The 27,140-nt window shown below is 41.9% G+C and overlaps 1 protein-coding gene across 1 annotated transcript; it reads left to right on the forward strand.

Annotated features, from left to right (window-relative positions):
• Positions 1-12,324: 12,324 nt before the first annotated feature.
• Positions 12,325-23,679, forward strand: MPHOSPH6 (M-phase phosphoprotein 6). The gene is made up of 5 exons (XM_055413055.2): positions 12,325-12,436; positions 14,919-15,031; positions 19,783-19,873; positions 22,201-22,295; positions 22,730-23,679. The coding sequence occupies exons 1-5, from the start codon at positions 12,386-12,388 to the stop codon at positions 22,860-22,862; spliced, it is 483 nt and encodes a 160-aa protein (XP_055269030.1). The 5' UTR covers positions 12,325-12,385; the 3' UTR covers positions 22,863-23,679.
• The last annotated feature ends 3,461 nt before the right edge of the window (positions 23,680-27,140 follow it).

Here is a 27,140-nt window from a genome sequence, read left to right on the forward strand (position 1 = left end):
TTGGTTTGTATTTTTCTCTATATACACCTCAATAGTTTCAAGAAGGCAGACAACCCCTTAATATCTTAAAGTCCACAGAACACAAGCTGCATGGATTCTACAGTTCTTCCTGACTCTTGGCAATGTCTACACTCACTGAAGAAGTACATCCATGAGGCCTGAAGCCAGATGGGATAGCCAGAGTACCTTCTAAGGCAGCAAAAGGTAAAAGGAAAAGTTTTCTCAGTATTGGAAAGAGGTCAGAAGGATTCAGGTCTAGTGAGACACAGAGCGTGGCAAGACAAGAGGGTGTCTGTGTGGTACACCCAGAGAGATTGAATGCTTGGCCCCCTAGTCCTTTCAAAGATTTCCTAACACCAAGCATGGACTACAAACAGTGGTAAAACAGAGTCTAGTGGACCTAGCTAGCTAGACAATGGCATCTCCAGTGAGGTCCAATGATCAATTACAAGAGCTATGATCTTCACTATGATTTGGCACCATTGAAGATCCTGAACCGGAGTCTCCTGCATTGCAGTTGGATTCTTTACCAACTGAGCTATTAGGGAAGCCCATCCTTGGTTGGGGAAGATCCCCTGGAGAAGGGATAGGCTACACTCTCCAGTATTCTTGGGCTTCCCTTGTGGTTCAGCTGGTAAAGAATCCAACTGCAATGCGGGAAACCTGGGTTCAATCCCTGGGTTGGGAAGATCCCCTTCTGGCCTGGAGAATTCCATGGACTTTACAGTCCACGGGATCACAAAGAGTTGGACATGACTGAGGGATTTTCACTCACTCAAGAACCTGAATTTTTGCACAATGTTGGGGACAGGAGAGTACTACATAAATACTTAGATTTAATTCTGCCATCCTAGAAGTATGATGATGTTTTAATTAGATCTGGGTTTAAGTGACTTCAAATAAAATAAACATGTGCAATAGTGTTTGCAGATCTGAATTGTTTAATTCACACAGATGACTCCATTTAAAAAGCAATCATGCCAATAAAACTGGCTATGAAAGCAACCCGCATCCATGCTATAATGATAATCATCTTTCACATCTGCACAGCTTTGTACATTTGGTAAGGTATTTTCACGTGTTATCTCATTTGATCCTCACAGGGTTAAGAGGGTGCAGTAGCTCTTAAACTGTTGAGAGTAGATGGTGCAGAAGCAAATGACTTATTGGAAGAGAGGATTTTCTCCCAGGTATCTGGTCATTAGTTATTTCCTTTGCTCAGCTGCATTCTCTCTCTCTCAGAATAAGAGGAAAATTTTATTCAACTCTTCCTTTAAAAACATCTGTGCAAAGTTGTCATTTCTTGGATGAATTTCACAGAACCCAATGAGGATGATTTCTTAAGAGGTTGCAACTTAGGCTGCCACCCAATGGTGGTAGTAAGTCATGGCCAAACCTCCTCATGAAACAGAAAAACAGAGCAAAACTTGGTTCAAAGTCCCAGCAGCCTCCTTTTTAACTACTGGCTTTGAGTTCTATAATTTTTTCATGGATAAGAACTTGTCATAGGTAAAGAGAAAACTATTTAGTCTCTCCAGCCGTCTGTTTAACTTTTCTTTTGTTCTTCCTTATTATTAGTAAACACACAATTTTCCCTTGAAGAAAATAAACACCCATCTTAACTGTGTCTTGACTTCTACCACCATAACATGTTCCCCCCAACAATTAATTTCCACATTCTTTTTCCCTCTGTGAAACCCCTCCATCTAATAAATGTCTTCCAGGTTTAGACATGGTAGCTTCATATGCATAAATTTGATCATATTTTTAAATATTTTGTCTTCTCAATCCCCATAGCAACTGGCTTCTTTAGAAACATCCACAGGAAGTCCAAAGATATCATTATCTTTTAACTGAACGGACTATTTTGAATATAATTAGTTCAGGAAAATAAGCTGATTTCATTACCGCATCCCTGGCTTTTAATTTCTTTTTTTTTTTCTTTTGTAAAATAAAAATTTAAATGTCAATTTCGCTAGATAGAATTGGTTAGGTGTTCTGGGGCTTATCAGTTAGTTATTTAAAATGTGTGTAATTTTCAAAGATGCTATCTCACCCATTTTAAAGAACGGTTTTTCACTTACTGATTTGAGTAAGTAGTTATTGAGTTTACTAAGAACTGCTTCAAGCTGTGAAAGATTCAGGGAACTATAAAGCTCAGAACTGCCCACCGGTACCTGCAATCATTCAGAAAACTAAGATCATGGCATCTGGTCCCATCACTTCATGGGAAATAGATGGGGAAACAGTGGAAACAGTGGCTGACTTTATTTTTCTGGGCTCCAAAATCACTGCAGATGGTGATTGCAGCCATGAAATTAAAAGACACTTACTCCTTGGAAGGAAAGTTATGAACAACCTAGACAGCATATTAAAAAGCAGAGACATTAGTTTGTCAACAAAGGTCCATCTAGTCAAGGCTCTGGTTTTTCCCGTGGTCATGTATGGATGTGAGAGTTGGACTATAAAGAAAGCTGAGCGCTGAAGAATTGATGCTTTTGAACTGTGGTGTTGGTGAAGACTCTTGAGAGTCCCTTGGACTGTGAGGAGATCCAACCAGCTCATCCTAAAGGAGATCAGTCCTGGGTGTTCATTGGAAGGAATGATGTTGAAGCTGAAACTCCAATACTTTGGCCACCTAATGTGAAGAGCTGACTCATTTGTAAAGACCCTGATGCTGGGAAAGATTGAGGCAGGAGGAGAAGGGGACGACAGAAGATAAGATGGTTGGATGGCATCACCGACTCAATGGACATGGGTTTGAGTGGACTCCGGAAGTTGGTGATGGACATGGGGGCCTGGTGTGCTGCGGTTCATGGGGTCACAAAGAGTTGGATATGCCTGAGCGACTGAACTGAACTGCACTGAACCTGCAATCATGTTAGGTGACAATAAAAAACAGTGTGTAATTAAACACTGATGAAACTGTAAAACAGCCGTATCAGCAATGAAGAAAAAAAAAAAGAAAGTCATCATTTTTGATTGATGTAAGAGGAAGATGAAATTTGAATTGGGTTTTGAGAGATAGGCAGGATTTGAAAAGTTAAAAAAAAAGAAAACATTATTCTGGGCATCATTCCAGAAACAGAAGGCAGTATGAATATTTACATGGAAGGTGAATATGAAATGTTTGGAGGAGGCACAGCGAATAGATCAGTCTGGCTAGAGGAAATGAAGTTGAGGCATACAGTACAGTTCAGTTCAGTTCAGTCGCTCAGTCATGTCAGATACAAGACAGGGCCAAAAAGGTAGGAGATAAGGCTAGAGGGCAGGTGTAGAAAGTCTTGTAATCAGCCTGGATTTTATCTACCAGATGATAGGTTAAATTAGTTAAAACAGGAAATTAAAGAGATCTTAGTTCCCAGATAAGGGATCGAACACACATCCCTCAAATTGGAAGGCAGATTCTTAACCCCTGGACCACCAGGGAGATCCCAGGAAGAGTAATCTAAAAGAACATTTGAGATTACTTAGAAATATCAATAACCTCAGATATACAGATGACACCACCCTTATGGCAGAAAGTGAAGAGGAACTAAAAAGCCTCTTGGTGAAAGTGAAAGAGGAGAGTGAAAAGGTTGGCTTGAAGCTCAACATTCAGAAAACAAAGATCATGGCATCTGGTCCCATCACTTCACGGCAAATAGATGGGGAAACAGTGGAAACAGTGTCAGACTTTATTTTGGGGGGCTCCAAAATCACTGCGAATGCTGATGGCAGCCATGAAATTAAAAGACGCTTACTCCTTGGAAGGAAAGCTATGACCAACCTAGATAGTATATTAAAAAGCAGAGACATTACTTTGCCAACAAAGGTCTGTCTAGTCAAGGCCATTGTTTTTCCAGTGGTCATGTATGGATGTGAGAGTTGGACTGCGAAGAAAGCTGAGCGCCGAAGAATTGATGCTTTTGAACTGTGGTGCTGGAGAAGACTCTTGAGAGTCCCTTGGACTGCAAGGAGATCCAACCAGCCCATTCTAAAGGAGGTCGATCCTGGGTGTTCACTGGAAGGACTGATGCTAAAGCTGAAACTCCAATACTTTGGCCACCTCATGCGACGAGTTGACTCACTGGAAAAGACTCTGATGCTGGGAAGGATTGGGGGCGGGAAGAGAAGGGGACGACAGAGAATGAGATGGCTGGATGGCATCACCGACTCTGTGGACATGAGTTTGAGTGAACTCCGGGAGTTGGTGATGGACAGGGAGGCCTGGCATGCTGTGATTCATGGGGTCACAAGGAGTCAGTCACGACTGAGCGACTGAACTGAACTGAACTGAAGGGCTAGACTTTCTCCCTCTCTTGTTTTTTTTCTTCCTCCATTTCCCTATTCCACTTTCAGTTAAAATTCAGTCTCTAAACACTTTTTATTGAATTATAATTAAAATAGATAAACTATCAGTTTCAAGTGTACACATAATGATTCAGTATTTTTATTCATTATGAAATAACCAAAATGAAACCAGTTAATATCTATTACCATATAAAGTTGTTATATTATTGACAATATTCCCTATATGCACATTACATCTGCATGGCTTATGAACACAGGGATACAAATGCACATAGGGATACAAATGCACATAGGGATACAAATATCTTTTCGAATCTGTATTTTCTCCAGATAAATACCTACTAGGGGAATTAGATGGGGAAACAGTGGAAACAGTGTCAGACTTTATTTTTGGGGGCTCCAAAATCACTGCGGATGCTGAATGCAGCCATGAAATTAAAAGACACTTACTCCTTGGAAGGAAAGTTATGACCAGCCTAGATAGCATATTAAAAAGCAGAGACATTACTTTGCCAACCAAGGTCCGTCTAGTCAAGGCTATGGTTTTTCCCGTGGTCATGTATGGATGTGAGAGTTGGACTGTGAAGACAGCTGATCGCCGAAGAATTGATGCTTTTGAACTGTGGTGCTGGAGAAGACTCTTGAGAGTCCCTTGGACTACAAGGAAATCCAACCAGTCCATTCTAAAGGAGATCAGTCCTGGGTGTTCATTGGAAGGCCTGATGCTAAAGCTGAAACTCCAATACTTTGGCCACCTCATGCGACGAGTTGACTCACTGGAAAAGAGTTTGATGCTGGGAAGGATTGGGGGTGGGATGAGACGGGGACGACAGAGAATGAGATGGCTGGACGGCATCACCAACTCTGTGGACATGAGTTTGAGTGAACTCCAGGAGTTGGTGATGGACAGGGAGGCCTGGCGTGCTGTGGTTCATGGGGTCGCAAAGAGTCGGACACGACTGAGTGACTGAACTGAACTGAACTGAAGGGGTCGCTAAGAGTCGGACATGACTGAGTGACTTCACTTTCACTTTTCACTTTCATGCATTGGAGAAGGAAATGGCAACCCACTCCAGTATTCTTGCCTGGAGAATCCTAGGGACGGCGGAGTCTGGTAGGCTGCCATCTAATGGGGTCGCACAGAGTTGGACACGACTGAAGCGACTCAGCAGCAGCAGCAGGGGAATTGCTGAATCATACAGCAGTTCTATTTTTAGTTTTTTTGAGGACTATCTACAGATTCCCACAGTGGCTGAACCAAGTTACACTCTCACCAACAGTGCACGAGGGTTCCCTTTTCTCCACATCCTCACCACCACTTGCTTCTTGTCTTTTTGAAAACAGCCAGTCTGACAAGTATGAGGTATCCCATTGTGGTTTTGATTTGCATCCCCCCATAGTGATGTTGAGCACCTTTCCATGTGCTTTTTGACCATATATTTGTCTTCTTTGAAAAAATGTCTACTCAGGCCCTCTGACTTTTTAATGGAGTTGTTTGGAGTTTTTATACTGTGGTGTATGAGTTATTTATTTTGGACATTGACCGCTTGTCAGATATATCATTTGCAACTATCTTCTCCCATTCCATGATTATCTTTTTGATCTGCTGGTGATTTCCTTCACTGTGCAAGTTTTTTACTTTGATATAGTCCAATTTGTTTACTTTTGCTTGTTTCCTTTGCCTGAGAGGACTGCCAAGACTGGTGTCAAAAAGCTACTGCCTAGTTTTCTTCTAGGAGCTTAACAGTTTCAGGCCTTACGTTTAAGACTTTATTCCATTTTGAGTTATTTTATCTATGGTGTAAGAAGTGATCCAGTTTCATTCTTTCTCATGTAGCTGCCCTATTTTCCCAACACCATTTATTGAAAAGACTATCTTTCCCCCATTAGCCTCCTTTGTCATAGATTAATTGACCATAAGAGCATGGCTTTATTTCTGTACTGTTCTACCCTATCGTTCCACATGTACGCTTTTGTGCAAGTACCATACTTTTGATTACTAGAACTTTGTAGCATGTTATACTTTCAAGTCTGAGAGTGTGATACTTTCAGCTTTTTCTTTTTCAAAATTGCTTTGGCTATTTGGGGCCATCTGTGGTTCAATACAAATGTTACCATTGTTTTCTAGTTCTGTGAAAAAAGCTATGCAAATTTTGAAAGGAAATGCACTGAGTCTGTAGATAACTTTGTGTGGTATAGACATTTTAAGGATATTGATTCGTCCAGTCCATGAGCATCATATCTCATTTGATTCGTGTTGTTTTCAAATTCTTTTGTCTTTGTCTTATAGTTTTCAAAAGTACAGATCTTTCTTTTAATTTATTCCTAGGTAATTTTCTTCTTGATGCAATTGTAAATGGGACTATTTCCTGCATTTCTTTCTCATAGGTTATTAGCATATAAAAATGCAACAAGTTTCTGCATATTAATTTTGTATCCTACAACTCTACTGAATTCATCTATTACTAACAGTTTTTGGTGGTCAGTCAAAGTGGCTTCCCTGGTATCTCAGAAAGTAAAGAACCTGCCTGCAATACAGGAGACCATGGTTCAATCCCTGGGTTGGGAAGATTCCCTGGTGAAGGGAATGGCTACCCATTCCTCTATCTTTGCCTGGAGAATTCTATGGAGGACCCTGGCGGGCTACAGACCATGGGTCACAAAGAGTCAAACACAACTGAACAACTAACATGGTCACTTTTTATACTTTCAGAGTGCTCTTAAGATGAACACAATTCTATTGTGCAATTCTGAAATGATGCCATTGTCCTGGTAAAACAGTTTAACAGCTTCACAGGAACTTTCAAAATCCTACTGACTTAACACATGGCCTTTGAGATCTGGCCCTAGCTTGCCTCTCCACACTTGTCACTTACATAATTGCCATCATTGAAAAAAAATTCCATCTGAATTAAATATCTCCTTCATTTCTGCTGCCCCTTTCCCCTTTTTTCTCTGGCATACACTTAATTTATCTTGAGGTCTCAGCTTAGGTGTCACTTTCCCAAGGAAGACTCTCCAAGCTCCTCAAATCCAGATTAGGTTTCCTGCAATAAGTCTTATCTCAATGACAGCATTTAAGACCTATATCCTTGTCTACGACATACCATTATGAAGAAGTAGTTTCCCTACCACCTACCAAAGGACCAAGAACATAAGACATATTTTAAAATATTTGTTGAAGAATGAAAAAGGCATAAGGCAGAAAAAACAGGAGTCTATGACTGTTACTCATATAAAAGTAGTAAGATTTGGCAGCAAGAGGGAAAATATTTTGTGAGAAATAATAGATCTGATATTGTGTGTCAGTTTCCCAACTGATGCTCTTTATTTGTCCTCCATGGCTGTGTCAAGGGAACTCTCTTCCTTCCTGCCTCAAATAGATACTTAACCTTGGCTTTGCTGTTTGGGCTATTACAATGATTATCTTTTCCTTGGGTTATACACCCAATTTCTCTTTAAAAAACTACTCTCCCCCATTGTGTATAGTCCTAAAGGGACTATAAATCGGGTCTTGCCCTCTCTTAGCTGAGACTCAATGGGATTCTCTCCTTAACTATGAAAATTTGAAAACCCTAACAGCAGTCATCTGATGCTCTTTATTCCTGCAGTGACACTAATTCCCACTTCCAAGATACCTGCGCTGCCCTGGTTTCTGTCCTTTTAACTTGCCCTTTTCTCCAGCCTTGTTATAAACTACTAGAAATATCCTTCTAATAAATTCCCATTGTATTTAATAAGCCATGATCAATTTCTGGTGCTTGCAAAAAAAAAAAGAACAAAAGCTAACAGAAAGAAATAAGAAGAAAGAAGGGGAGTGAGAGGGAGAGAAAGAGAGAGCATAAAAGAGAAAAGAAAAAAGAAATACAATAGTAAAAGAAATTATATATATATAATTTTAAATTTTCTAGCAGACTCATTAACAAAAGAAAGTGATGAAATTAATTTTAATGCTGTTTTATTTAGACCAATATATCCAAACTCTTATTTCAACATTTAATCAATATGAAAAATATATTTTACTCTTGTTCCAAGTCTTTGAAATGTAGTATATATTTCACAGCACATCTCAACATAGACAGGCTAAAGTGAAATACAGTCCTGACAAAATAATAAAATGTGTAAAACAGGAAAATATTTTACACTGCTATAGTTTTTAAATTTAAATAAATATTACATTATGCAGTCACATTAGCCACATTTCAAGTGCTCAGTAGCAACATATTAATCATAGGCTTATTGTACTGGGCTGCATAGCTTTAGAAATGATCTGCCCCAAGAGTAAAGAGACTCAGGGAACCTTTTCTTAATGGGTCTAGTAACTTGAAGGAATTGGAGGTTTTCCCTCGTCCAGCAAATTCCATTATGAAAGGATTCAGAATTGTGTGAAAACCTATGAAAATATCTTCTCCCTTCAAATGATGTTTCTTTGGCTGTGTAACTAAAACAGGTTAACACATTACTGAGTATAAACCTATCCTCTGTATTCTACAATTCAATAGCAGAGAGAGATCAAGGAGTTATCTTCCCTGTCTGCAAGTTTAATTCAAAGTTAAAATTACATTATTACTTTTAAACCACTTTTCATTCATTACATTTTGATGCGTAGAGGCTTTGGGGATTTAATTATAAGTATTTTCTATGTCAAATAAAAATGCATACTTTTGAAGGTTGAGGAATTTGACCTCTATTCCTCAGACAACAATATTCAGTGTAAACTGTGGAGTAGGAGAGTGACCATGATGAAGCCAATGTTTCGGGAAAAGGAATCAGAATCCAGTGTACAGTAGATTGGTAACAACAGAGGTCCAGAGGGGAAGTGTAGAGCTTCTAGCTTCCTTAGCTGGTATGCATATGCTCTTATTTCTTCAGGAATTGTTTTCCTCTTAAATCTGACAAGACATGTGCCTATCCTTCAAGATAGTGTTCTTAGTCAGCTATTTCCTAGATGCCTGGATGCAGATGGCAGAATGGATCACTTCTTCACCTTGGCTCTCACAGAACCTCTTTCAAAATCCTGAACAGAAGTCAAAATTCATAGAGGCAGAAAGTAGTACAGTTTGCTGGGAGGAGAGGGAATGAGGAATCTTTGTTCAATGAGTAGCGTTTCAGCTTTGCAAGATAAGTTTTCTGTGGATGTATGGGAATTATGGTAGCACAAAACTAAACAAGTAGAAGGCTTTTCCTCAGGCTAACTCCTCCCCCTTTCAGATCTCAAATGTCACACATTTAAAAGAACTTCCTTTTCCAGGCCAAAATGGTTTATATGCCTTTTCTATATCCTCTCATGAGTCCCATATTTTTCACGTAGGGCTCTTATTATCATTGTAAGCGAGAGCTAATTTGGTGTCATAACAACATAGTATGACAGGTGGCTTAAGCCACAAAACTTTATTTTCTCACAGTTCTGAAGGCTAGAAGTTCGAGATGAAAGTGTAGGCAGGTTTGGTTTCTCCTTAGAACTCTTCACTCGGCTTTCAAATGGCCACCTTCTTGCTGTGTCTTTCCTCTGTACATGCGCAATCCTGGTATCTTCCTGTGTATTCAAATTTCTTATTATTATTAGGACACCAGTCAGATCAGATTGCCACTGACCCTAAGGGCCTCATTTTAATTTAATCATCTCCTTAAAGGTCCTGTTTCCAAACGCAGCCACATTCTTTTAACCTTTTATTTTACATTGGAGTACAGCCAATTAACAACATTGGGATAGTTTCATGTGAACAGTGAAGGGACTCAACAACACATATACATATATCCCCCAAACTCCCCTCCCAACCAGGCTGCCACATAACACTGAGCAGAGTTGCATGTGCTGTACAGTAGCTCTTTGCTGGTTACCCATTCTAAATGCAGCAGTGTGTACATGTCATCCCAAACTTCCTATCCCTTCCTCTTATCCTTCCCCCTGGCAACCATAAGTTCAATCTCTAAGTTATACAGTCACATTCTGAAACAAAATTCTGATGAAATTTGGAGGGACACAATTCCGCCCATAACATGTGATTACCTCTACTGTTCCCACTTGGTAAACTCTATGACAACTCATCTTGTTCTCATTACAGGACTTTCAGTTTCTATTCCCTCCCATTGGTACACTCTACCACCAATCCTTCATACAATTTTTTTTCAACTTCCAAGGTAGGTACTATCATCTGACAAGAGCAATCCCAGATTGGCTTATCTAATGTTCCCCTAAAAGTCCCTCTAACACATCATCCTTTTCTTTCTGCCATGGCTCTCACCATACAGTCAGCTCCAAGAAAGGCAGGTCATGTGATTTTATGCATCAGTGTAGCTCAGAGATGAACCCAGTGTCTCACACACAGACACGAATGAGTAAGTTTCTATACCCATCTACCGTATTAAAATGATTTTTTTTTCCTCCTCTGAGAAAACATGCCAGGGAATGACTGTTTTATTCAAGTGTCAGCTCTGTGATCAATCTTAGCTCTAACACTTACTGGTCATGTCACATTACTTTGCCAACAAAGGTCCGTCTAGTCAAGGCTATGGTTTTTCCCGTGGTCATGTATGGATGTGAGAGTTGGACTGTGAAGAAAGCTGATTGCCGAAGAACTGATGCTTTTGAACTGTGGTGCTGGAGAAGACTCTTGAGAGTCCCTTGGACTGCAAGGAGATCCAACCAGTCCATTCTAAAGGAGATCGATCAGTCCTGGGTGTTCATTGGAAGGACTGATGCTAAAGCTGAAACTCCAATACTTTGGCCACCTCATGCGACAAGTTGACTCACTGGAAAAGACTCTGATGCTGGGAGTGATTGGGGGCGGGAGGAGAAGGGGACGACCGAGAATGAGATGGCTGGATGGCATCACTGACTCGATAGATGTGAGTTTAAGTGAAGTCCGGGAGTTGGTGATGGACAGGGAGGCCTGGCGTGCTGTGATTCATGGGGCGGCAAAGAGTCAGACACGACTGAGTAACTGAACTGAACTGAACACTTACTAGTTGTGTAAACTCTGGTAAGTTTCTTAATCTCTGAGCCTCAGGTTCCCAAACGATATGAGGACAATACTGTCTTCAGAGTTCTTATGAAGATCAACTAAAGTAATGCTCACTCCCAGGAGAAAAAAATAAAAATAAAATTAAAAAAAAAAAAACACATGAGGTACTGAGCACAAGAACTCAGCATATAGTGCACGTTATCAGCGGAAGAGCTATCAGGATGGGTGTTTTTCAAAGTGTGGCAGCTATGAATGGCATGAAAACTGTCTTTAGGTGGTAATGCGCAGCATTAAAACTATCATCTTGGCAAAGTTATTTTAACTCTTCCTATGAAAATAAGGTCATGTTCTCATGCTCGTGTCTTTGACATCTACCTCTCCCTATTCTTCCTATTTAACTGGCCACTTAGGTTTAAAGACGCACACTCCAGTCAACAGGTGGATTCGACACTGAAAGGCCATTCGGCAGCCAGACTGCCTGGGTTTACCCCCGCCTCCCTCACCCTGGCTTTGGGCTGGTTCCGGAACCTCCCTGTACCTCAGTTTATTCAACTGCAACAAGAAGAATAAGACGGCCCCATGGGGTTATCAGGAAAATGAACTTATACACGCATGGAGTGCCACAGAAAACCCGCCAGCCACGTTAGAAACACTTCAAAGAAACGGTCCAGGGGGAATGGCTGGTGTGGCCACTGTCTCAAAGGTCTCACCAAGGCAACTGGGTCGGCGACGCGCGGCAAGACGGGGTCCGTGAGGCGGGGGGCACGAGGCCGGTGCGCAGCCCTGAGGGGACCAATCGAAGCCCTCAGGGAAGGCCGACGGCGCCCAGGATTACGGCCTCCTGAGGCAGCGGCCGCTTTGGGGGTCTCCCTCTCTCTCGGCGTCAAGTCGCTCTCACTCCTGCTTTGACATCCGTGTTTACCCTGGGCTTCTTTGCGAGGAAAGCACCTCCAAATGCTCTCTGAGGCGACGAGCAAAGAGCGCGGGCCAACTCAAATCGCGAGATACAAGGGCGGAGCCGACGGGGCGGGACGACGCACGCTACGTATGACGGCGCCGACGCACACGCAGAGCTGCGCTTGCGCGGTGGGTCCAGTTGCAGACCGCGGCGCCCGGTGGGAGTCAGTATGGCGGCCGAGCGCAAAACTAAGTTGTCCAAGAACTTGCTGCGCATGAAGGTGCGGGGACGCGAGGGAGGCGGGTCGGGCGGTGGGGATACCCAGTCTTTCCGACCTGGCTGGAGCTGAGGCGGCGGGCGTACGAGGGCATTAGAGAAGCCCCGGAGGACCTCCAGCTCTCGCGTTCATTCATTCACTGAGCAGCGCCTGCTCTGCTTTAGGCACCGGGAACTGGATTATAAATTCCGGCGGATTCTCTGTTAAAACCGGTGGTCGGATAGGAGACACAGACGCGTAAACAGGCACTTAAAATATAGTGTACTCAGTGCAGTAGTGCTGGAAGCGCCGGAAGCCCCTGGAACTTACTTGGGCTTCTGCGGGAAGTGGCATCTAGTAGACAGTGAAGGGTAGGTGGGAGGGTGGGTGACAGGGCGGCACAGACTGGCGGAGAAGCGAGTTCAGAAGTTGGTGAGGCAACCCCCAGGCCCAAATCCGTAATTTCCGAGAACTAAAGGTCAGTCAGCCTGTCTGGAAGGCAAGTAGCAAGAAACGGGCCTGGAAAAGAAGCCAGTAATCACAGCATGCAAGGAAGGAAGTTTAGGCCAGATTAGGAATTTTTTTTTGTTTTCTGAGCCCTGGGAAGCGATTGAGCACTGGGGCGAGTATCACGAGCTGTGCTTAAGTTTTCACCGTTACTTTCACTGTCCTGTGGAGAATACATTGCTGACAGACAGACCCGACAAAACTGCAGTCATAAAGACCAGCTGGGACTGATGATCTGGGTGAGGGATTTCAGTGGTGCTGGGAATAGAGAGAATTTCAACAGTTGAGGTGAAGATGAAGTTATGTCACCAACTTTAAACAATATTGATTTTCAGATGAGGTGTGCGGACAAGGGTCGATAAAATGAGTACAACAATTAATACAGGAGAAACATGTAAGCCTTAAAACTTAAGTAATGGTATTAGCGAACGTTCCTAGCTCTATGTGCTAGACACTGAGTGATTTTCATATTATGAGTGGGGAAAGCCACATAATAACCGATTGAGGTGGGTACGATTATTATCCCTCTCTTACAGCTAAGGCACCTGAAACAAGAAGTAGGTAACTTGCCCAAAGTTGCTGCTGCTGCTGCTGCTAAGTCACTTCAGTCGTGACCGACTCTGTGTGACCCCACAGACGGAAGCCCACCAGGCTCCCCCGTCCCTGGGATTCTCCAGGCAAGAACACTGGAGTGGGTTGCCATTTCCTTCTCCAATGTGTGAAAGTGAAAAGTGAAAGTGAAGTCGCTCAGTCGTGTCCGACCCTTAGCGACCCCAGTTTATAAATAAGTGTTCAGCTCAGTCGTGTCCGACTCTTTGCGACCCCATGAATCACAGCACACCAGGCCTCCCTGTCCATCACCAACTCCCGGAGTTCACTCAAACTCATGTCCATGAGTCGGTGATGCCATCCAGCCATCTTATTCTCTGTCGTCCCCGTCTCTTCCCACCCCCAATCCCTTCTAGCATCAGACTCTTTTTCCAGTGAGTCAACTCGTCGCATGAGGTGACCAAAGTATTGGAGTTTCAGCTTTAGCATCAGCCCTTCCAATGTAGGCAGGGCTTAAACTAATGCAGTCTGGTTCTGAAGCCCCTGCTCTTAATTATCAGTACAACTCTGTACTGTTTGTCACTGAACACCACCGTCTAGATGCAAACTGCTAGATGTCTTGTTTACAGAATAATGGAATTTGCAGTGAAGGGAAGCAGGGCATAAATAATGTTTTGAAACACTGGAGAGTAGATGTTGCATGTCCAAGACGTGAGTGGAGTTGAGCTGGAGTATAACCTGGGCTGGATAGGGTGAGTGAGGGTGGAGGGTAAGTAGTAGTGTAATTAATCATTTCTGAAGTACTTCTTTGATATGTATTAGCAAAATTTGGATCTTCAGTGAACAGAGGGGGTTCTTTGCTTATGGTTTGTAATCATGTAAATTTCAGGGAAGTATATTGGCAAAGCAGGCATTGGGAGGATTTTAGTTTTAGTCTTGGAATAAGTCAAATGAAGGTATGCTGGCAGCTTAGGGCTCAGACCAACAATCTGACTCTGTAATTGTGAAGGAAGAAGTAAACTTTAAAAAGTTATCTACCCCTGCTTGGATGGTTGGGGAACACTCAACTGGACACTTGAAGCAAAGGCGAAAGAAACAATTACCCAGCTTCTCTAGCAAGTTTGGCCATTGCTGACAAAAAGCCTTCTGGCAGAACAGCGGGAGACAGAGTATACAGATAAAGTGGGGTATCCTATGAGAAGCAAGGGAGCAGCCGCTTTAGGTTTCCTTATCTAGTGTAGCTGTTCAGCCAGAGCTAAATATAGAGCAAGAATGAGAGGGTTGAGGATTTAGTACTGACTTGTTTATTTTCTGGTGTACTGGAAGTGCTCTTGTCTTGGTCAGCTAAGCTGCTTGGTCCCCCCACCCCCACCCTTGAGATGGGATTCCCAGAGAAATGAGATTGTTGGGAAAAATAGTTGCTGACTCTGATTTTGTTATGTTTTGACAGTTCATGCAAAGGGGACTGGACTCGGAAACCAAGAAACAACTAGAAGAGGAAGAAAAGAAAATCATTAGCGAAGAGCACTGGTACTTGGATTTGCCTGAGCTGAAAGAGAAAGAGTAGGTTTTTTATGACACATTGGAGGTTCACATCCCTGTCAGTGTGATTCATCATTCCAGTGACATAAAACCCGTGAACTGATATCTATTCAGTTTCTTGAGTTAGCCCTGCAAATATTTTTTTTAATTATTAAGTCTATAAGAGTTCTACTTGCATTTGTATGTTTTTATTGATGCTCGCCATCATTTATAACATTGTTCTTTTTTTACATTCCTTATTTGGAGTAAAGGAGTCTAAGCCATATGTCTCTGATGATAGCTGGGGACCCTTTAAGAAAATCTGCAATGTGCTCTTGTATTAAGTTCTGAAGATTATATGTGTACTTCAGGTCTCTCCAGTTTTGTTTCAGTAACACAGTTCTCCATAGATTGAGCTTTGTAAAGTCAAAAGTGTTTTGTTTATTTTCAATTTTTACTATTAATACCAGTCATCTTAGCTAACATGTATTGAGTCTTTAGTATATACTAGGACCTGGACAAAGGACTTTATGTCTCTTAATTATTTAATCCTCACAGCAAACTTGAGAGCTGGCTACCATCATTCCACCCATGTTATGGTTGAGGAAACTGAAGCTTACGGGAGGGTAAATTGCTTAAGGTCACCAGATAGTTATTACTGAAACAGGATAACACACTAGATCATTTCTCTTCCACCTCTAAGCTTGGTTGATGCATGATAAATTTTTTAATGAAGGAGTGATGATTCACATCATCAGTTAACTTTTCTAAATGTTTCTGAAAGCTGTTTATCATTTCTCCTAGATTCTTTTCTTACCTTGATAGACTCTGTGGTATGGTAGTTTTACTTAAATTTTATCAAATTACTAAAGATGCTGCTTATTGTCTTCAGACACACTTATATTTTCCCTTTCCATACCTTAGAATTTATTTTCTTCTTTCTAACACAGTTGTTGTCCATTGTTTACTTGGCTGATCTCCTCTAGATCTTTCTTGGGAGGTTAAACATCCTTCTCTAAAGATAGAAAGTACGTCCCACTAGGAGGGACGGAAGGAAAGTACTTTGTTTTTTCTGCTTACTTCTCAACTTGCTTTTCTCTTGCTTCTCAGAGGAGGCAAGATGTCAGTGAGGAAGGAGAAGATGATGCTGAAATTGGTATGGATTTGGGAGCAGGGGTTGGTAGGAAAGGGACTGTTACTGGTGAGGAGGTATAATTTGGTTTTATGCCTTGGCTAAACTTGCTCAAGAGTATTCCAGATGTTTTGTTACTTATTTTTAATGAAAAGCAAGACTGTTTGTATCTTTTTTTTCAGTGTTCCTTTTTTTCCCCCCAACATAACATATTATTCACAGGAAAATGACCTTTAGATTCATTTCCTAGGGAGGTATGTGACATAGTCTGTTCAGGTTCTATAACAAAATACCACAGACTGCGTAGCTTACAAGCAGCATAAGTATATTTCTCACGGTTCTGGAAGCTGGAAGTCCAAGATCAGGGTATCAGCCTGGTCATGTTTTGATGGTGGTCCTCTTCCTGGTTCACAGCCAGCACCTTCTTGCTGTATCCTCACCTGGTAGAAGCAGCTGAGGAGATCTGTGGGGTCTTTCCTAAGGCCCTAATCCCATTGATGAGGGTCCCACACTCATGACTTAAGCACTTTCCCAAGGCCTCACCTCCTAATATCCTCATCTTTGGGGGTTAGGATTTCAATATATGAATTTGTGGGGGGACACGAACTTTCAGATCATAGCAGTAAATATTAATAATAACCTTCTGCCATCATTCAGTGTCATATTTATGTTTAGAAATGAAGATCAGTTTAGGACATCAGCTGGAAGAGATGAAGCTGTCAAGTTGGGTAATTTGAGGAGCGTATGACAGAGACCACCAAAGTGTGGGCAGGGGTAGGGAAGCAGCTATGGACAGTGCAGCACCTTGATGGCTTGTGTAGTAGAAATAATTTCCCCCAGGCTTGGAGGGTCAAGGGAGTGGTTACTGAATCTGAAGACGGGCTGTGTGGAGGGAACATGTTACAAGAGTCGCCGTCTTTATCTGAGGGCACAACCAGCCCAGGTAATCCTATAGGAAGGAAGCCATTCCATGTATTATATTCAGATCAGCTTCCCAAGGTACTGATGGTGGGGACTATGGGAGGAGTGAGAAGTAGACCCAGAAGGGTAAATGGATGACATGTCCCTGAGGTGTATGTGCTTTAACACCCCAGATAGTGGGATGGATTGGTTAATTTAGTGCATGGGCTCTGGAGATAGGCAGACCTGGATTTGATGCCCGCCTCTGCCACTTGCTTACTTGTGATCTTAGACAAGTTATTGAACCTGTCTCTTGTCATTGGTATACTGGGTGTGATAATATGAGAAGTAAATGAAATAATACATGTGAAGCAGTGACCAAAGTGCTAGGCATAAAGCACGAAGTGTTAGCAGTGTATGTGTTTCCTTATGTTTGAGTATTAGGAAATTCAGCCACTCTTCCTGCTCATTTGTGTCTGTGAACCTTTACTTGGTAGTACCATCTAAATTATTCCAAAAGGTTACCGATCTCTCTCAAACTGGAGATTTCATTGTGTATATGCTCTGGGAGTCTAGAGGTTGCCATTCAGCTATATTGGACTATAACTCAGTGATGACCATTAGGACTATTCCGTGTGCATGCCTCCCCTAGCCAGTGACCAGGCTATGTAGGTGGATTAAGACCTGCTTGCTTTGCCTCAGCTTGAAACAACTGCAGAGCTTCCTAACTCTGGAGCTCCCTGTAGGGGCTGAGGTCTTGGTGTAGCCACGCTGCAAGTCAGCTTCTCCCTCAGCCCAGTCTTGCAGCCCTCACTTCCATAGAGGGGTATCTCCCAGCCCGCACTCCCCAGTGGAACTTCTGTGCAGAGCTCTGTCTCAGAGTCTGTTACCAGGGAACCTGATAAAAAATTACTTAGTATAGAAGTACAAGTTACCAGATCAGAGATTTTGCTTTGTTGTTGCCGTGTTGTTTTTTTCCAAAGGATGTGCCGTGGTTTAGAGGATGTGAGTATAGCCAGTTTAATTACTCGCCTGCCACAGGATGATGTTTAAAAAGTATTTTTGGCTACTGTGCTTCTTACGCTTATGTATTGTGGCCTGGTGAACTTCAAGAACTGTGAGGTCTGAGATTGACCCTACTTGCAAACTAACAAGTCAGCCTGCTACAGTTTCACAGATACCAGTGGAAGGTAGGAGAGTTCTGAGTCAGAGACAGAGAACTTTATTACTCACAGCACAGCACGCAGCTTGAGCATCACATTGGCATCATTTCCTCTTATCCTGGGGAGGATGACATGGTACCCGCAGTAGGTTAACATCAGAACAGAGAAGTCCTGAGCTTAGGAGCCCTGAGTCTTTGATACTGGACTGCAAACAGACTTGCCTTTGGCCCCAGGGGAGGCAGTATCTTTATTTTGAGCCTTAAAGCAAGTCTGTGTATTGCTCCAGCAGAAGAAGGGAGACAGTAGCTCAGCCTTTCAAAGCTTTTAACTGTGCATGTATCCTTGAAAAGAACGAAAGGACATCTAGCGCCTCACTCCCAGGTGTGCGGAAATGAAGGAGCCGCACAGAGACTTGTTCCCCAGCAATGAGTTTTTGCCTGTTTTGCAGTGCTCATTATTTGTGGCCCGAGGCAGGTGTGTTTATTTTTCCTGAGCGGTAGTTTCTCATCTGCAATAACTGACGAAATTGATAATTTCTTGGATGTGTTTTAGCTCTAAAGTTACGGATTAAAATACAGAATGTTTTCAGTTATATTTTGGAATACTTCCCTTATTTGCTAGCTCCATGAGTGTCCCTTATCATTGAAACTATGCTTATAGATAACAAACCACCTTTTCATACTAATGTTATTAAGTCAATAGAAACGCATGAGAAAGCCCTCTGAGGGGCCAGTGGTCCTTCTGTGAATCCTTTGCTGGCCTTTGGGTCCACCATTTGACTTAAGTGAATGCTTAAATGCATATGTATGGTGCTTTCCTGAGGGAGGTGATTTACTTGAGACGTTCGTGATGTTTTATCACCTGCACTCTACAAGAAACAAGATTGGCCAGTTGAAATGGAATCGCAAGTTTATGAGAAAGACTGAACAAAATGTTCAGGAGAACATGTGCTGTAGTCAGATGTGCTCGCTTGGAATGGGGGTTATGAACTAGTGACTCATGGGAGAATCCCTCTCGGACTCTGAAACATCCACACCTGCATCCTGTTTTCTGGATGCCCTCTGTGGTGTCCAATGTTGAACCCTCTCGGTAGCAGCACCATTTTTACTTGGGTGATTTTGGTTTGGGGTCAACCACCTAGCCACTCATATTTCTGCTCATTTTCCAGTCCTGCTCATCCGGCTCTCCCAGTGTCTGTAAGATACCCTGTATCCTTAGAGTAAATTACTTCTCTGCTTAAGTCATCCAGCATCAGTCATGGTTATTTATAGCTGAGAGCTCCAACTTAGACACTCACCTAAAGCTACCTAGGACACTGATTTCTGCAAATTTAATAAAAACTTGGGGCGGGGAGCATAAACATCAAGGAAACTTTACGTTTGGAAAATTCAGATGCCCTCTGTTCTTGCTTCCCCGGGCCTTTGTTGACCAAAGCAATCCGTTTTTATCTCTAACCTTAGGTTAGAAATCTTAGTGTATTTTTCCTTGATGCCACTGAGAACCATAAGATCTATTTTTCTTTTGAAATCTTGACTTCTATTTGCTGTGCTTTGCTACAAGTTGACATGCTATTAATACAGGTTTATTTTCTCATTTAGGAGTTTCATTATAGAAGAGCAGAGTTTCTTGTTGTGTGAAGATCTTCTCTATGGAAGAATGTCATTCAGAGGATTTAATCCTGAGGTTGAGGTATTAAATATAATTGCTTCAGACTTAAAAGTTTTCCAATTGAATTCTTCCTGCTAATGATTGGGTTTAGGTTTCTTCCCAACAGATACCATTTCTCCTCATTATATAGAAAATAACAAGACTTGAAATATTGCAGTAGGTATTTAAATAAATTGCAGGCATTGCAGTCTAGTTTTATGTTAGAATTGAGTAGATGATTTAATTTAGCAGTATACAGTCCCTGACAGTGCCATTGTAAGTATTAGAATTTTAGCTCAGGTCTTTTACAGGAATGTCAGGATTTTATTCATTTGATGCCATTATGAGAAATTATTTTCTGGCATATATAAATCTATCCTTTCTAATGGAAAAAGTGTTACTTAAAAATTGAATAATTTGACTTTTTAATGGACAGCTTTTAATCCAAGCTTGTAAATAGATTTTTAAATGATTCTTTGGAAAGTTTGTCTTCAAAGGAAGTATTCACCTTATAACTGAGCTGTTCATTTTAATCTTCCTGCCTCGGGTTTGTAGAGAAGCACAGACCTCCATTTAACAAATAATTATTAGAACTCTGGCTCAGGTATGGAAAGCTCTCCTATCAGTACTTAGCCAACCAAATGGAGGTTTGTGATACAAAGCTTTCATTTGGTAACTATCTCATGAAGATGCGGTTTCTTAGCCCTGGGACTATTGACACTGGGGCTAGAATTCCCTTTGTAGTGGGGGCTTTCCTGTGCACTGTGGAGTGTTGAGCAATATCCCTGACTTCTGCCCTCTACCCACTAGACATACACATACACACTGCAGTTGTGACAACCCGAAGTGTGTCCAGACATTGTAGACGTTGCCAGGGCCCCCTCGGTGAGCAAAATCATCCCTGGGTGAAAACTGGTTCTCTAAGGACTCCTGGATCAACCACAGTTAGCCAAACTAAACACCAGTGTTTATTTATAAAGACTGCAGGTTGATTTTCCTTTGTCTCCTTTTTCTGAGTGGATGTGGTAATTAAGGTGGTAAAATCGACTTTACACAAAATCAACACTGGAAGTGTTTGTTTTTAATATATCTCCTGTTCTGGCCTGCTGAAAGCTTTAGATCAGGAAGAGAATGAGAGCAGTGGTGTAAAAGGTAAAAACAGATAGCAAAGATGATGAGCGAATGATGCCCAGACTAGGGTATTGGGTGGGCAAGGACTCCAAAGTGATGCAGTGGGAAAAAGTGTTGATCTGACCGTCCAGATTTGATGTGGGACATTATTAGAAAGTAACTTTAATTACCAGAACTCTATAACACTGAATATATTCTCTCTGGGAAAAGGTTTTGAACTGTTTGACATGCAGGTCTGAGCTGTGATACAATTGAGAGAAAAGTTCACTGTACCTGGTTATAAAAGGAATGATACCAACTTGGGAACACTTACTTTATTACAAGCAGGATGTACTTAGAACACATTTCATAGTGTCTGTGTGTTTCTAGGGATGCCTACCATGGGGTTTACTCAGTAAATATTTACTGTGTACCCGTGGTGCATCAGCCCTGTGGAGGCACTGGACGTGCAGCAGGGAACCAAAGTCGATGCCCCCACGGAGCTTGTACTGAGACTGCTTCATCTTCAGTCCTTTAAACATTGGAAAAGCTAGTCAAAAGTGATATCTGCTTTCCTTTCCTGGCCCCACCTTTCTGGTAAAGAGGATATTGTTTTTAAGTCTGTTGGTGGATACCTATCAAGAAAACGTTAATGTGAGACAAACAAAGAAGCCAAGGAAAGATCCATGGCATACAGACATCATGTGGACACCAGTGTGTTACCCACTTGCATGTTTAGGGGTGAGGAGCCCCCCCCTCCACCGCCGTTACACCAGCACCAGCCTTCCAGCTCTTCCAGCACTTCGCTGCTCCCCTTCCCCAGCTACCACCAAAGCTGCATTTAAAATCACTCCAGATTGTAGTATTTCTGCCATTTGGCTCAAAAGTGGGAAGTTCAGAGGATATGTGAGGTTTACTGCTTCTTTCCCCCACTCACTGCAGTGTGTTACCAGTGTGCCTGCTTTAGATACAAGTAACTAATACATTTCTGATCTAAAATACAGTTTAGAATCTTTAACAGCAGTCTCATCTAGAAGGGCTTTGTCTTATTATTTTTGTAATTCAGGCTGGCTTCTATCAGCATACTATGGAGTACAGTTGATTAGATTTTACAGAGACTCCCTTGTAAGTTTTGGCTAGTCCTGTAGAGTCTGTGGCTTCTGTGTCTCTACCTTCAAATGTGTTTGACACTAGTTCCTTTAACAAGCTTTTTCCAGCCCTGCTAGTCACCACCATTGTGTTGTTTTTTTTTTTTCCAGAAATTAATGCTTCATATGAACGCTAAGAACAAAGCAGAAGAAGTTGAAGAGCAAACAGTGGAGCTCGATGTGTCAGATGAAGAAATGGCTAGAAGGTAAGTGTTACCTTAGACCAGGTTTGTAATCTGCGCCCAGCATTCACTGACTCACGCGTCCACTCCTCCCACCAGGTGATGGGTCTGCCCTACCTTTGATGGGAGTAACCCCAGCAGAAAGGGGACTTCCTGCTTTTTCTAACATGACCTGGGGTGGATTCATACCTGTCACAGGCTGGCAGCTGAGGGCTAATTTCTAGTGCCGCTTCTAATACATATTTTAAAATATACATCTTAGTTTATTAAGATAATGCAAAACCAAAAAAAAAAAATGAATTGTTTGCAGAGAAATTCATGAATTTTAAATCAGATTATTTATTTTAATCATAGTTTTGGTTTTTCTTATTCTTTGTTGTATATTTGGTCTGATATTCTTGACAAATTTTGATTTCTTTTTTATTTGAAACTAAACTTGTGTTTTATCGTCTTAACAGATATGAGACCTTGGTGGGGACAATTGGGAAAAAGTTTGCCAAGAAAAGAGACCGTGCCATTTACGAAGAAGATGAAAATGGAGACATAAAACCAATTAAAGCAAAGAAGATGTTCTTAAAGCCCCAGGATTAAAGGTGGAGGCCTTAAGATACGGCTCAGGGATGAGAGCATATTTTGGAACTCACTCTGTAGGTTCCTCTATAGTTATTAATGTCATACTGTTTATTTGTAAAGAAATGTATACTTTTGGAAACATGCTGTTTTTGGAACAGACGTGTGATGGATGTTATACATCCTTTGCTTAACGGTGTTCATCAAGAGTGGACTTTTAACCCTTGGTCTTCAAATGTACATAGGTATGCGGTAGCTTCCTAAAGAATATTTTATCTCAGATTTTTTTTTTTAATATAACCCTCCAGTCACTGACCTTAATTGAACTCATGAAAACTAATACCAGTGTTTAAATTGCCCTTATGTTTATAAACATGTCAAGTCAGTTCATACATATATTTTGGAATCATGTCATGAGAATTTATTATATGTTAATTCATCAAGAACAAACTTGCCTCTTTGGGCTAAGTATTTTCATGCTACAATGTCAATGTGTAGAATTATATTTTTTGTTGTTGTTTAAGCCTTTAATTAATTTTTAGACATTGTTTTATAATAAATACCTGTTTTCATATACTTTTTTGTTCTCTTATCAAATAATAATTTTAGTCTAATTCAGTATTGGAACTTTTGTCCAGTTGGTAATGTCCAATAGCTATTAACTTAGAATATAGTGATGTATTAGATTGAAACTTTTATGCGCGAAAACAGTGATCAATTTTTGATAGTTCAACCCAGTAAAATATACCACCAACCACACCACCTCTTGAACGTGCAAGTCGCTCAGTCATATCCAACTCTTTGTGACTCCATGGACTATCCATGGAATTCTCCAGGCCAGAATACTGGAGTGAGTAGCCTTTCCCTTCTCCACGGGATCTTCCCAACCCAGGGATCGAACCAGGGACACCATCTCTTAATCTGAACCTTAATCTAGATAGTAAATGAGAGGCCCATGGAGTTAAATGTGTATGTGTCTGTCCATCTGGAGATGTTTACCTAGGACGTCTGAGAAATACAGATTTCATCTAATTATGTTCTAGCAATTGAATGAAGTGCTTTCCTCCTCTTTCTCGGAGTCTCCTTAGATTCAGACTGCTCTGTGACCGCAGTTCTCTGGTGAGTCACAAAAAAGTTGTGACTTTGAAGTTAATTTGGCTCTTAATTCATCATGAAGGTGAGGACAGCGCTCTATACATCCTGAGGGACAAGCTGGAAGTTTCTCACAGCGCTTTGTCGGCATCACAGTCCCTGAATTTATGGAACGTCTCATCCATCCTCATGATCCTCTGCACCGTAATAGGACAGTGGAATGGTCTACTGAAGGTGCAATGCACCGTGGCCCTAGGTGGGATACGACACTCTTATCTTACAAAATGTAACTGATGCTTTGAGTCACTGAGCATTCAGATGGGTCTGCTGCTCTTGCCATGGTCAGAACGTACCGTTTCGAATCAGCGGAGGCAAAGGGAATGGCTCCTCTCTGCTACACCCACTAACTCACACAGACATTTTGCTTCCTGTCCCTCGATTCTGATCTCTTGTTTGGAGCTCTGGGTTCCCAAGGAAGGTTTGTTTCTACTAGGGAAGACAACAGTGGTCCCAAGAAGACAGAAATTGAAACAATCTGATCATTTTACCACTAACCCAGCAGGCAAACAACGTGAACTCTCCTGGCTGGTGCTTGTGATCTTGGGAACAAAGGGACATTTGTGTTGTTCCTACACAATAGGTGATGAAGAAGGATGTCAAATCCAGAGCTTCCTCTAGGGCCTGTTTTTTTAGCACTTCCACGTCTAGTGATAAGTTTTAAAGGAAAAGTACAACCTCAGAGGTGAAAAAGATTTCAACCCTTTAGACTCTGAAGTCTTGGGTCGCTCTGAGCAGTTGAGATACTGGCCGAGAAAAGAGGAAATACGGAGTGTGTAGGGAAAAAGTGAAGTCGGTTAACCTGCAACCAGGTACAGAAACAAGTTACCAAGCAGTTTCACACATGTTCTTTCTTGGTGTGTGCATGTGTGTTAATTTCTCCTTCCTCTTAGTATTGTGTCCATTTTTTTAAAGAGGGTTAACTTTGCTCTTTAGCCTTGAGATAACAGTATTCAGATGAGTCTGAGCAAAGTCTAGGTATAACTGACAGGAGATAAGTGAATAGTGTGACTATTTCCCAGAAACAGATACAATGTCCGCTGGGATTTTGGAGAAGAGAGTGAGAACATCTTTTGTACAATGGATGTTTGCAATTCATTTGGGAGAAATGGAGTTTTTCTTCTGGGAAGTTTAATCACGTTTAGAAGCATGTCTGTACGTGAATGCTGAATGAGCCACTCAGCGGACTGTAGCAGATCAGATTCAAATGCTTCTATACCCAGCTTTGATGCTGGGCTAAGTGAAGAAGTGAAGTGAAAGTCGCTCGGTCGTGTCTGACTCTGCGACCCCACAAACTGCACAGTCCATGGAATTCTCCAAGCCAGAATACTGGAGTGGGTAGCCTTTCCCTTCTCCAGGGGATCTTCCCAACCCAGGGATCAAACCGGGGTCTCCTGCATTGCAGACAGATTCTTTACCAACTGAGCTATCAGGGAACCCCTCAGCAAACCCCATTTCTCTTTTGCCAGCTGCCTGCTTACTAGGATCTGCTGGTGAAGCCCAGAGGAGACAGCAAAGCTACCGGAGGAGGAAGGGCTCAGTTCTTTTCTGTCTCTTCGCTTCTTATTCCTTTGCCCACCGCACCCCTCCCCCAATACCTCTTCACCCCAGCAGAGGTTGGCGTTCCAGTCAACCAGTTGTCAGTAACACTTGATGCCATCTTATGTCTATCTGGTACCCTGGCCCACAGGACCCCCCCCCCCACTCACAGCTCAGAGATGCTGGTTTTAACTGAGCAGCTATTTGTCAGAGGATCTTGTATTTCAGCTATCCAGGGTCCTCCAAGCTTCTAAAATTTAACGATTTCAGCCTCTTCCCTAAGAGTGGTAGCTTCCTGCATGATAACCTTGAGTATTCTCTCTGTGCCTTTTTGGCTTTTTAATACCCCACTAACATTTATATTGAATTTCCCCTGTTAAAAGAAGGATGACTTATCTCCTGACTAGATTTTGACAGATAGAGATAAAGCAGTAATATCTGTGAAACCGTGGGCTTGGTAGAGCTTGAAACCCTTTTTCCCCCTTTTCTTCCCTTCTTTATTGAGGCATAATTAGCAAATATGAATTGTATGCCTTTAGGTATACATTCTGATACATGTGTACATTGGTATATGACCACTGCAGTCAACCTAACATATCCATGACCACACAGCTACATTTCCCCCCTTCCCTTGCCCCTTCCCCTCCTTCCCTCCTCTCTTTCTTGGTGGGAACACTGAAGATCTACCGTATTAGTATATTTCAAGTACACGACAGAGGATTATTAACTCCATTCACATTGCATACGTTAGATGTCCAGAGCGAATTCTTCTTGCCTAACTGAAACCACACCTGAACCAACACCTCCCCATTTCCACCTCCCTCTAGCCCCTGACAACTGTCAGTCCATATTCCGTTTCTAGGAGTGTGGCTCTTTTGGATTCTATACATAAGTGAAATCATGCAAGTTTGGTCTTTCTATAATCTGGCTTCCTTCACTTAGCGTCATGCCCCTCATTTTACGGCTATTAAAGTAAAAACATTCAACCCTTTACACTTCCTGGAAGTTATCTCATGGAAGCCATAGTTAGCATAACACTTTTTGAAGAACACTGCCCAACACAGTAACGCCCATCAACCTGGTTGCTGAGTTGTTTGTTCATGTTCATCTCCTTAGTTGTCAAGCTAATTAATGTCTTGTAAGGCAGGAACTAGATCTTTTTTCATTTGCCTCTGCACCTAGCAAGGAATATGGCTCATATTAAAGGCTGTGATAAATGTTTCTTAATGGATGAATGAATGATAGATAGTTGGATGATTTTAGAACCAGTTGGTCTACAGAGTGTATTTAAACCACACTGCTAGGTGGCGCTAGTGGTAAAGAACCTGCCTGCCAATGCAGGTAGATGCCAAAGACAAGGATCTGATCCCTGAGTCAGGAAGGTCCCCTGAAGAAGGGCATGGCAACCCACTCCAGTATTCTTGGAGAAGCCTACAAGATGGCAGGCTACAATCCATAGTGTCACAAAGAGTTGGACACGACTGAAGCAACTTAGCATGCACACATGCTATGGAATTAACGACCAATCAAATGAGAAAAAATACTTTACTCTGAACTTGCTATATAGCAAGGGAGTCAGCCACCATCACTTGTGCTTTGGCAGAGACTCAA

The sequence above is a fragment of the Moschus berezovskii genome, chromosome 22, assembly GCF_049115385.1.
Source record: "Moschus berezovskii isolate FMDL1 chromosome 22, NW_MosBer_1.0, whole genome shotgun sequence".
Taxonomy (NCBI): domain Eukaryota; kingdom Metazoa; phylum Chordata; class Mammalia; order Artiodactyla; family Moschidae; genus Moschus; species Moschus berezovskii.